The 12,276-nt window shown below is 28.6% G+C and overlaps 1 protein-coding gene across 3 annotated transcripts; it reads right to left on the bottom strand.

Moving 5' to 3' along the window:
• Positions 1-5,159: 5,159 nt before the first annotated feature.
• Positions 5,160-7,398, bottom strand: LOC124930688 (serine/threonine/tyrosine-protein kinase HT1-like). 3 transcript variants are annotated; one of them, XM_047471023.1, is made up of 3 exons: positions 7,218-7,398; positions 6,292-7,123; positions 5,160-6,072 (listed from the first exon to the last, which is right to left on the bottom strand). In XM_047471023.1, the coding sequence occupies exons 2-3, from the start codon at positions 7,015-7,017 to the stop codon at positions 5,347-5,349; spliced, it is 1,452 nt and encodes a 483-aa protein (XP_047326979.1). In that variant the 5' UTR covers positions 7,018-7,123; positions 7,218-7,398; the 3' UTR covers positions 5,160-5,346. The 3 variants fall into 3 exon arrangements, with proteins under 3 accessions (XP_047326979.1, XP_047326980.1, XP_047326981.1); XM_047471024.1 differs by having other exon boundaries at positions 6,292-7,021; XM_047471025.1 differs by lacking the exon at positions 7,218-7,398 and having other exon boundaries at positions 6,292-7,202.
• Between the last annotated feature and the right edge of the window lie 4,878 nt (positions 7,399-12,276).

The following is a 12,276-nucleotide window of genomic DNA, read 5'->3' as shown; positions in this document are numbered from 1 at the left end:
ATTATAAATTTTGGTTTTATCATCATTTTTATTAATTAGAATTAATTATCATAGTGATTATTTTAATTATTTAAATTTGTCTATTCAAAATAATTATTTAATATTTATAATTGGGAATGTAAAATTTTAATGTTTATAAATATATAATAATATTTATATATTATTGATATTTGGTTTGAATTATAATAAATAATATATATTTATAATTTTATAATTTTGTATTTATATATAATATAAGAATTTAGTATATATTATGATTTTTTTAATTAATTAAAATATGAATTTAAATTTATTTTTATTATTAATATTTAATTATTAGTCATTTAGTTTATTTAGTATTACAAATTATTCTACCATTATTATTTAATATTTTAATTATTATATTTAATAATTATTAGCTTTTTAATTAAAATATAAATATACAATATAAATTATAAATTATATTTACTTAATTTAAATATAATAATTGATTCTAACAAAACAAATATAAAACAAAATAAATATCTATAATAAATAATATTATTTATAATTTAATTAAATTATAGAAAAATAATTATTAATAATTTATAAAATTAACATTATAAAAATAAGTATAACTTTTTAATAATTTTTTTAAATGATCTATGTAATAATTAAATTATATCAAAATTAGTAGTACCTTTTCAATAATTAAATTATAATATTATATACATGTAATAATATTAAAATTAAATAAAATATATGTTTAATATATATAATAATAATAATATAATATATAAACAATATTTAAAAATTAAATAAGAAAAGTCTTATATTATAGATAGGAGGTATAAGTTGGATTGAGAGTCTCATATTAATTTGAGACCAACTTTACTTTTTGGGTTGCCATATATTAATTATAATTTCAAAACATAACCCCTCTTTTCCATTTTCAGTTAAATACACATAAATAATAGTTTATTTTTTTAAATTTAAAAAAATAATAATATATTTATTATTATTATTATGTGAAAGTTGGGTTAATAGTATTAGCTTGTATGATATGTTCATAATTATATCCTAGCTTTTCAGTATGTAAAATAAGTTATATTATTTTTTTTTCTTCTAATATAGTCAAATTATATTTTCCTTTCTAAAAAATATATTAATTTTAAAAAATAAAAATATTTATTATGTATCAAATTCAAATTGCAATTTTATTTTATAAATTCTTAATTTACCATATGTTTATTTATAAATAATAAATATTATCTTGTAAAAACAAATTACATATATGTTACACATACTTTAAATATAATAATAAATATAATTAAATTTAACTTTATTATCATATTTTATATAAATGAACTCAATTATCCCGTTAATATAAATTATATTTTGTTGTTGTGTATATCCATTTTTTTATATATTTTTATATACATAGTAATATATGACTAAGAATGGTTCGGATTTAAGCTTTAAGTAAGGGAGGCTATGACCATGGACGTCCTAGGGGTAAGCCCAGCAGGTATGAGCTCACAGACCCATCCGGCAGCCCAATAATTATTTAAAATAAACTTTTATAGCTTACCTCTCCTTTTATTTGTTCTCTCTATGATCTTATTCATATTTTTAACCATTCATTTTAAACTCTTATATATTTGCAGGTCTATTTTTTTTTTTTTTAATTTCTTTCCTAATTTAATATATTTATTTATAAATTTTATAATATTTTTATATTTACTTAAAATTCTATAAAGCCTATTTTAACTTTATTAAAAAAAAAATTCTAATTAGTTCTCAAATTTACTAAGCAATTTTTTTTCAAATATACTTTAATCTTTTATTATAGATGTATGATTTTTAATTTTTTTTTTAATTAAGTATTTAAGTTAAATATTAATATGTTAGTATGTTACTAAAAAATAGTGAATATATTATTGTTAATACTTGTTAGTATAATAATATGTTAGATTTTGTTACTTAATAAAAATATTAATTTAAGAATTATCTATGTTATGAAGTATGATGTCACAAAATAAACTAAATGGATTGACTATGATATCAATGGAAAATGATTATTTGTATAAGTTAGTGTTAAGTAGAATAAACATTATAATCGATATTATAAATTGTATTTTAATTAAATTGGAATTTAATATTTTTTTTTGTTATAGTTTACTTTATGATAGGTTAAATTTGAATACTAAATATAAATATATATATATATATATTAAATTTGAATACTAAATATAAATATATATATATATATATATATATATTACAAGAAATTATTTGTTTTTTTTTTCTTTATAAATAAATAAAATATATATGGTTTAAATAATAATGATTATTTATGAGTTAAAAAATGGTGATCTAGGAAGCCCAATGTTGTGGGCGCACCGGTTATGATTGAGTATTATACTAGCTACCTAAGTTTTAAATAAAATAAAATAAATAAATATATTAATATATATTAATTTTAAAAATTAATATGAAAGTTTATATATAACCTTTTTTTCAGATACCACCAAACTATAATAGAAAGGGTAATTATTATATATATATAAATCTCTAATAAAACAATGGTCTAAAATTATCAACACTTTTATAATTTCGATTCAACCACATGTTTTACCCAATTATATTGGGACCTAAAATTTATATAAAAAGGCTGAAGGCATATGTAACAATATCATTATTATTTTTGCTAAGAATTTAAAAATAAGGTTAATAACTAAGAGTTTAAATGTAAGAGCTCATTTGATGTAGTGATTATTGAGATTTTTCTTGTTTTTTTTTTTTCTAAAAGATCATGTTTGATTTTTTTTTTAAATCATTTTTTTATGATTTAACTTTATATAATTAAATAAAAAATAATTTTGATATTTAAATATGTAAATTGAGTTACTAAATAGTTGAAATGATAGTTGAGTTTTAAGATAAAATCTTGAAAAACTTAAAAAAAAATATATATTATATCACACGATTCTTTTTAAAATCTTAAAAAAAAACTTATTTGTAAACATTAAGTCATGTTTAAATAAATTGTTCAAATCTATAAACATCATTCTCATTTTCAAACATTATATTATTTAAATCATTTTTATTTTATTTATATTTATCAATACCTTTTAAATATTTTAAAAAATAATATTAACAATAAATACTTCCACAAAATTATCGACTTACAAGTTGAATGGTAAATGTATTTTAAAACTACATGTAAAAGTACGGTGATCCCAACTAAATTTGTTTTACTTTATTTACGAGTGAACAACAACATACATACACAAAAAGAAAAAACTAAACAGAAATAAATAAAACAAGCAAAGTGGTGATGGAGTTGTGGTGTGGGCAAAATTCCATGGATTTTCTTCTTGAAATGGACAATCTACGAATCAAACAAGATCTAGACAGACCTTAAACTCGAAGAGATCATTGCTGTCGTCGATGATCTGACGGCCTCCGTTGAATCTGTCACCTCGTACTCTACTATTGCAGGGGGCTGGATCTGGAATCCTGTAGCTTACAGACGGCGGCGATGCAGCTGCAGAAGAAGAAGGATATGATGCGAGAAGCTGGTCGGCATCTTGGTGGCGGAGAAGCTCGAAGAGAATGAGAAGAAGAGAAGCCATTAATAATTTAATATCAAGAGATCAATTTTAGATGTGAGATGAAATGAGAATGGGTTAGGGTTCATTCAATTAATATAGCAAGGATTGATTACCCACTGAATTGATGAAATTGGTAAATAAATGCCAACACGACAACCAAATCAATTGGCCGCTTTTAACCCGCAGCATGAGCTGTTGGTTTTAACTTGCTTCATTTAGTCCTTGTTTGATTGCCTACTCTCTATCAACTCAATATTTATTTAATAATAATTTCAATCTTCTCAAACACATTTTTATATTTTGTTTAAACTAATGTAACATTTTCTCTCTTTTTTCCATTTAGAAATTAGCATTATAACATTCTTATTTTGTATATTTTTTTACTATATTTTTGGTTCAGTTTCGAGCAAAATTAATTTTATATAATCTGAGAAAAAAATTTGGTGTCTTTAGCTCTGCTATAAATAATGTCCAACATTGGAGTAATGACAAGAAATAATTATTTTTTTAATTTGTTGACACCAAATTCTCAATTTTTATAGTTAGTCATTTAATATATATTTATATTTATATTATTATAAATAAATTTAAATTATAAAATATGGAAAATATATTAATAAAATTATATATTTAATTCTCCTTATTAGCTTAGTAACAAAAAAAAAAATTAAATAGAAAAAAAAAAACAAGAGGAATAAATTGTTGATTCTTAATTTTTAGGTCTAGTCATTATTTAAACTAATATGTATCTCCTGCATTTGTACCGTGCAATAATATAAAAAATTGTGAAAAAAATATTACGATAAAAATGTGATAGTATTTTTAATTTTATTTTTAATCGTTTTAAGTTTATATGCGGGTCAACCCACTATCCAACCCAAGTATTCATTTACCCTCTCACATATATCCAAATTAACCGCAACTCTAGACCCACCAATCCGAACACTTTAAAAATTAAGCATCATTTTATATATATATATATATATATATATATATATATATATATATATATATATATATAACTTGGATATAGAAAAATAAGATGATTGATGTTGATTTTGAAGAGACGATGATAGTTTTTTTTTTATAAAAAGACTTAAAAAATATTTATATATATAAATAAAATAAAATATAATAATTTAAAATAGTAGGTATTTTAGTATTTTGATGAATGAATTAAGTGATTTAATGGATGAGAAAAGAGTGAAGTAATGTTTGATTTTTTAAGTTATTAGAATAATCTAATCCTAACCAGGCTTAGTATATCATTATTCAAAATATCAAATTTTATAATTTTATTTTATGTTTTAAAAGTATTAAGTACATTGGCTTAAGTAATGTAGTTTATTCGAGTTATAAACAAATAATATTATTAAATATTTATACCTTTTTACTCAAATAACTTAACCATAGAAGAAGGTTTTTTCTAATAAATATAAGTCAAATAAGATGAATACTCTTAAAATAAGATGAATTTGAAATGATGGAAAGATAACAGTAACAGTGACCCAACTAATTTAAACCCTTCATTTCTAACACTTAAATCCAAACCTCCAAATAACAACTACAAAGAGATTTGGAGATAACAATTTAAAATGCAACAAATTCCTAATTCCATCAAAACCAATATACACCATTTTTATTCTCTTCTTATCATCACACAATGAAGCCATTCGTTCAGCCAATGAAAACAAAAAAGAACAAAACATGCTGTAACTTTACTCAATGATACATAAAAAAAAACAAGACCATAAAATAAAGAAGCAAGTTTTCATGTAAATCTAGGCTTAGGCATAGGCATATTATTAGAATATACATTAGAAGAACCAATCTTCTGCATCCAAAAACCACGACGTCCTCCCTTCTTATCATCATCACCATCATCAATTTTATTTGAACAATCAAACTCCAACTTCCCCAAAACCTTCCCAATCTGCCAAAACTCGGGTCTCTTCTCCGGTTTCGAAGACCAACACTGCTCAATCAAACCTCTCAAAGTACCGCAACATTTCTCAGGAATCTCCGGTCTCAATTTCTTATTCACAACCGCAAATGCAGCTTGAATAGGTGTCATATCCGAATAAGGAATTTTCCCAGCCACCATTTCCCATAGAATCAATCCAAAGCTGTAAACATCCACTTTCCTTCCATAAGCTTTACGTTTAATCATCTCCGGAGCCATCCATCTATATGTACCTGGATCATCCGAAAACAAATCACAAGACGATTCCTCGCATGCGATTCCAAAATCAGCAATCTTCATACGGAAATCTTTGTTGATAAGGATGTTTTCGGGTTTTAGGTCTCTATGAACTACTCCTCGAGAATGGATGTATTCCATCCCACGGGCAATGTCTAGAGCGATTCCGATAAGTTTCTTAAGCGGAAGACGAATGTGTTCTTGCTCGAGCTTATGAAGGTATGCTCTTAAAGAACCTTCGGATAAATATTCTGTGATTATGCAGTAAGCTGGCGCTTTCCTCCATGCTGCAACAAACTGACATATTTTACAAAAATCTATATAAGTCTTCGATAAATCTTATATAAATCTATACCACTAATGTCTTCTACTCAAATAACACACTTTTCTATAACCTATATACCAAACTAAGTTAACAATCTCCTGTTATCCAAATAACCCATTAGTTCAAAGTGAAAAACTAGTTTCAAGAATGAAAAAACAAAGTACTAAATGCGATGTGAGAGTTGTGATCACCTTCACGACGTTTTCATGGCGAAGACGAGATAAAAACGTGACTTCCCTATTGAACTGTTTCTCTAGCTTAGCCGATAAAGCACCATTATCATCATCATCATCAACATCATTTGGTACTTTTATAATTTTCACTGCAACAGGTTCATCTTTATATATTCCTTGATAAAGCTGACTGTTAGCACCAAAAGCAAATTTCGGACCAAAGTAGAGCTGAGAAAGATCCACCATTAATTCATCAGCTGTTTCAACTGAAGTAACTCTTCCACCTCCATGATCAAAGTATTTCATCCAAGAAGAATCCTTCCTACTCATCATCTTATCATAAAACTTCATCGATGAAGACAAGTAATTCTTATTCAAAACTCCTTTCCCAGACCCAGAGTTGTTCCTTCTTTGAGGAGCTGGCGTTGAGAACCTCTTCTTAGATGATTGAGCTTCCTTAAATTCATCAGAGAGGATGGTTTGAGGGTTGGGAGAGACTGATCTCAGCTTATGAGTGACGGGATTTCGTTGAAGCTTTGTAAGACTAGTGGTGGATGATTTAAGAACATTAGAAGAAGATGATGATGATACTTGTTCTGTCTTTCTAGATCTAGATTTAAGACCTGCATATTGTTCTAACTCAATAGAAAGAGGAACAGAGGCTAATTTTGCAGAATCAAAACGATGGTAAATTGTATGAGAAAACTTAGTTCTCCTTATCCAAGAATTAGCTTCCTGCTCCATTGCTCTACAATAGAGATCGAATTCAGTACTGTCCTAAATGGAATAGGACGAGGCTAGCTAAAGAAGAAACATCTTCTCAAACTTCCAAAAGTCAAAGTCTACCTTTCTAGAAACATAATAATATTAAACAATAGTGAAAATTCAATCATTGTACTCAAATAACCATTAGAAAAATTCGAAATAAGAAAGAAGAAGAAGACCTGTTTGTGTTTGACTGAAATCGCCATGAATCGGAACAGATTCATTCAACAAATCCGGTTTTTCCTCTTCCGGTGCGATCCATTTGGTATAGAGAAAAGAAAACGGAGGAGTTCTCTGCTGCTGCTCCTCCTCCTCAAGAGAGGAACTGAATAGATGATTGTGATCATGATAATAATAATAATAATCTGGACCGAACTCAGATTAGGTGCTGTGTAGAATACGTAGGCTAATGGGCGACCAATGGATTCGATCAATGGGACCCGATTGAACTGCAGCTTAATAGGATATACTGGCCAAGGGCGGTGGTGAGTGGCTGGCGGGACCCAAATTGGAATGAGAAAAGGACAAGAGTTTCTATCAAATCAATTAAATATCATAATATTCCTTTTTAATCTTTTTTTTTTTTATATTTTTATATAAGACAAGTTCTTTAAGTTACTTAATTAATCTAATTATTTATTTTTATATTTTTATAAAAAGTAAATGGACCGTTATGTTTATAAAATAAAAGTGTTCAAATTGTGTCAAAAATACATGAAATACAGCTAGATTAATTATTTGAAAGCATCTTAAAAAAAAATAAACAAAAAATGCTCACCAACTACAAATATAATATAAAATTAGATTTAATAAGTATAGAGATACTCAAAAATATCTATTAGTTCACGTTGATGTTAAATAGACTTATAGTTGGCCTTTTTTAATTCGCTGATTCAATTCTTTATTTGTTACAGTTTTTGTATTAGGGTTTCATGAGACTAGGTGTTATAAAAATTTGTGTTATAACCCTAATTTGTTATATTGTCATCTTTGTAATAATTTTTTCAATAATAGTTTCTCTTTTATAGGTGGAGGATGTAGCTAAATTTTAACAACACACGCCTCCATCGTTTTTTTTATAAAATATTTCTTTATCTTTGTAATAATAGTATTTTGGAGTAAACACATTGATTGACTACGAGTCAACGATCCCTTAACGTCGTACGGTTATTTTCGAGCCAAAATCGAGAAAAAGATCCACTCATACAAATATTTTTATTTTTTAAAACATATATTTTAATTATATTTTTATTTGAAATCCACTTCAAATTTCAATTAAAAAGTAAAAATTTTTATTTTTCTTAATTTTTTAATGATATATATATATATATATATATATATATATATATATATATATATATATATATATATATATATATATATATATATATATATATTAAGAATAAAATTTAGGATATACTTTTATAAATGTTATTTTCTTCTCAGCTTTACACTCATTATTTATATTTTTGTCTATCTTATTAATCTTTACTTTTTATTTTTTATATATTATTATGTTTCTAGATAAAAATTACATAAAATTTAAATTATATCGTGACAACAAAAAAAAAAGAGTATAAATATTTAAAAAATAAATGAGAGATTCGTGTATTAAAATTTTATTTAATGAAATGATTATTAAAAAAAAATTAGGAAGATAAGAGAGCGACATACACTTAAAAGTGATTCTTAATGGATAGAACCAAGATTAATTAGTCAACTACAATCATTTTTAGATCAAACTCTATAATTACTTAGATCTATTTCTTGCAATTTCCATGATTAAATTACAATTATTTAGGATGAGGCTTAAGTGGATTGAAATTTAATTATTGAATTGATTTTATGGGAAATAATTAAATTATTTATTTATACATACAAAATATAGGTTTAAAATAAAATAAAAACTATTCATTTATAAAATAAAAAATATTCATTTATAAAATAAAAAAACATTAATTAACTCTCTATTTTTTAAAAAAAAAAACGACTTAGCGTCATTTCATTAAAAATTCCCAAAAACGGAAAAAAAAACCACGAGTTTAAGAGGTCATTCTAGAAAGACCTAGAATGATTTTGAAGTCGTAACATTCTAAATAAAAGCTAAAAAGCTAAAAACGTAAATGAATTATCTGATTACAATGATTTCAATTCTAGTGAGTTCAAAAAACGGTAAATTTTAGTTCCTATAGATATTCCAGTTCTGCTATGTGCTTGGAATTTTTCTCCACGTTCCCGTGAGGGCGCTGCAATTCGATACAATATCTTTCCATAACTCTTCAACGCTCCTGGGGTTCTGCCATATACTCTTGCATTCCGTTCTTGCCAAATGTTATACACCACTACTTCAAAGCCGCACTTGAACACGCTTGATGCAAATCTATTTCCCTTGACTTTGAGTAGTGTTGCTTCTTTGATTTCATTCCATTCGCTTGGGAAAATGATAAGCTCTAGGCTTTTATAGAATCTGTCCCAAAGCTCCGAAGAAATACAGTAGCTCCCGAATAGGTGATATATGTTTTCTTCATTTCCTATGCTATGCATAAAAGATAGCTCATGTCTGGGATGCTCATATACTTGCTGATACGATCACGAGTTCTGAGTCTTTCCCAGAAGGCGAGTCATAGGATGAACTAATGTCGAGGGATAATCTTCGTTGACCATACAAGAGGAGCCCAATCTCTTTCCTTCTAGAATTTTCTCAGGAGCGAGTTTCAATTCTCGTCTTTGATGCCTCTGATTTTTGCTTTTGCACAGTCTCTTCTGATTTTCGAACCATGGGTCGTGCCAGAATAGAGTGTCTTTCCCTTCCCCTAGCCAGATGTCGTAAAAATCTGCAATATCACTTCTTAGTTTAAGAATTTTTTTTAGAGACCAACTCATACCTTCCTGAATTTTGCAGGTTCAGATTCTGGTTTCGTGTTTCATAAATCTTGTATGCACCCATTTGATCCATAGTGACTCCTGATTGCGTTCCAAAGCTTACAGATGTTTGAAGGTTAGAGCATTGTTCCACTCGATACAGTTCTTCATGCCGATGACTCCCTCGTTCTTTGGTTGTAGAGAGCAGTCTATTTGACTTTCTTTCCTCCTCTTCCGCTACTGCCCCAAATAAAGTTCCTCATCAGCGTGTCGAGCTCCTTCATTACCTTCTTCGGAATGACCATCTTTTGCGCCCAATAGCCAACTATGCCCATGACCACATTTTTGATAAGTTTGAACCTCCCTACATAAGAAAGTTTTTTCGCTGCCCAGCTAGATATCGTGTTTTTTACCTTTTCAATCAGCGACTTACAGTGTGAGATCTCGATCTGCTTCGTGATTAACGGAATTCCTAAGTACCTTACGAGAAAGTTTCCTTCCTTAATGCCTATGATGTTGATGTCCTGCTTTGTTTCATCCTTCACGCCTCCATAAAATGCCACACTTTTGCTTTTATTAATAGTTAAACCTGTAACCTCAGAAAAAAAACATTAGTGCAACCCTAATAGTTTTAATGGAATCAACGTCTGTGTGCAATAGAATGAACAAATCGTCAGCAAAGCATAAATGAGTTACCTCCTTTACCTCACAGAATGGGTGAAAGATGTATGGACGATTCTTTCGGAACATCGCGAAGATGCTCTCAAAGATCGTCATGATAACATTTTTCACCTCTTATACCCTGAATTATATTCTAACCCAACTTATTTGTAGCTTCCACGAGAACCATACCCACACCTAGATTTTCAAACAGATTGTCATCCATGGTGCATCAACTAACGAATCAATATAATTCTCAGCCAAGCTTTCACCATTGGTTATACCAATCAAGTTCAGTTCATCATCATTTAGATCTGTATTATTAGGCTTTTCTAATTTAATTGAATTTATTTCCATGACCAGCTCCAACTCAGATCCAACTTCTTCAGTATTTCCAAATTCTGTTAGACTATGTCCATCAACAACTTCAGCTATATGTGAAGACTGTTTAGAAGATCCTGCAATTTTAACCTCAATTTTAGAATTCTGGGCGCATTTAGTGTCTCTTGTCCAACCTTTTTCTAGCCTACTCCATAGTCTGGTTGTCTGACTTTCCATCTGATCCTTAGCAGGACATATAGACTTAGCATTTTGATCATTAATGGAACCCGAGACTTTCAGATTTGCAAGATTTCCCATTGCATAACAAGATTATGAAATTATGTCATTCTTTGAACCCAATAGACTCTGAGCAGCCGATATCTCCATCTCTGTAGAGGCAATTTCAATATGACCCATTTTGCCCAGTTCAGCATCCTCTCTAGCAGGACCGATAAAATCTGTTTTCTGATCTTTCTCTACGCATGAATAACCAAAACTGCTATGTTTTCCTGTTTCTGAAACTAACCCCGACCTTGTAATGTTCTTTGAACCTACTAATTCTCGACCAACAGTCGTCAGCTCTGTCATACTTACTTCATTAGGATCATTCAAAACAGACATAGATCTCAGCATAATGTTTTCATCCGATGTAGAAAAAGACCCTAACATTGAGCTTTCAATATGACCCAATAAACCTGTACAATTTATGTCATTTTCCTTCATTACCTTAAAGCCCTTTTGCTAGATTATCTCCAGTATTGTGACCAAATTTTTAGTACAAGCAATCCGATTGTCATCAGTTTCAGCAAAACAAGATTTCAATTCCAATTTTCCAATAGAATGACCGGTTAGGTCTAGGGTACCAACCAGCGACCTTAACGGTCCATTCTGTGCAGCAAGTCCAATAACAACACAATTTTCTGGAATTAAAGTTCTGTTAGGATTTAGGTCGCGGCTGACGGACCGGGGTCTGGCCGGTTAGCGCGTTTCACTCAACGGTTGGTGATTAATCCGGTTAGAGATTAACACCGGGGTTTCAATACTACACAAACTGTCACAAACAGCAGCACAATAGATGTTGGTCACATCCTTACCCAGGATGCCCCTACCGATGATATCATTAAGAAGCTGGTATTCAGCCCTCAATGATGACCTAGCACCGTGGTCACTGACCGGACGGTTCGACCGAGAGAAGTTCATAGAGATTTCGGCCTTTAGTTCGGCCGGAACGTTTAAATCGGTGAGCCCTTGCTTCGGAAGATCGAAGCACCTGGCAAAGTCACTCTCCGTGAAGTCAAACACGGTCCCTCCGACCCTAGATTGAATGAGGGTGTCGAAATGAGGGGTACCCCAGAAAACCTTGGCGTTATAGAAGAACTCTAGGACGGTTTCGGG

This window comes from Impatiens glandulifera, chromosome 3 (assembly GCF_907164915.1).
Source record: "Impatiens glandulifera chromosome 3, dImpGla2.1, whole genome shotgun sequence".
Taxonomy (NCBI): domain Eukaryota; kingdom Viridiplantae; phylum Streptophyta; class Magnoliopsida; order Ericales; family Balsaminaceae; genus Impatiens; species Impatiens glandulifera.
Note: the sequence above shows the minus strand (reverse complement) of the source record. Positions and strands in the feature narration are given on the sequence as shown.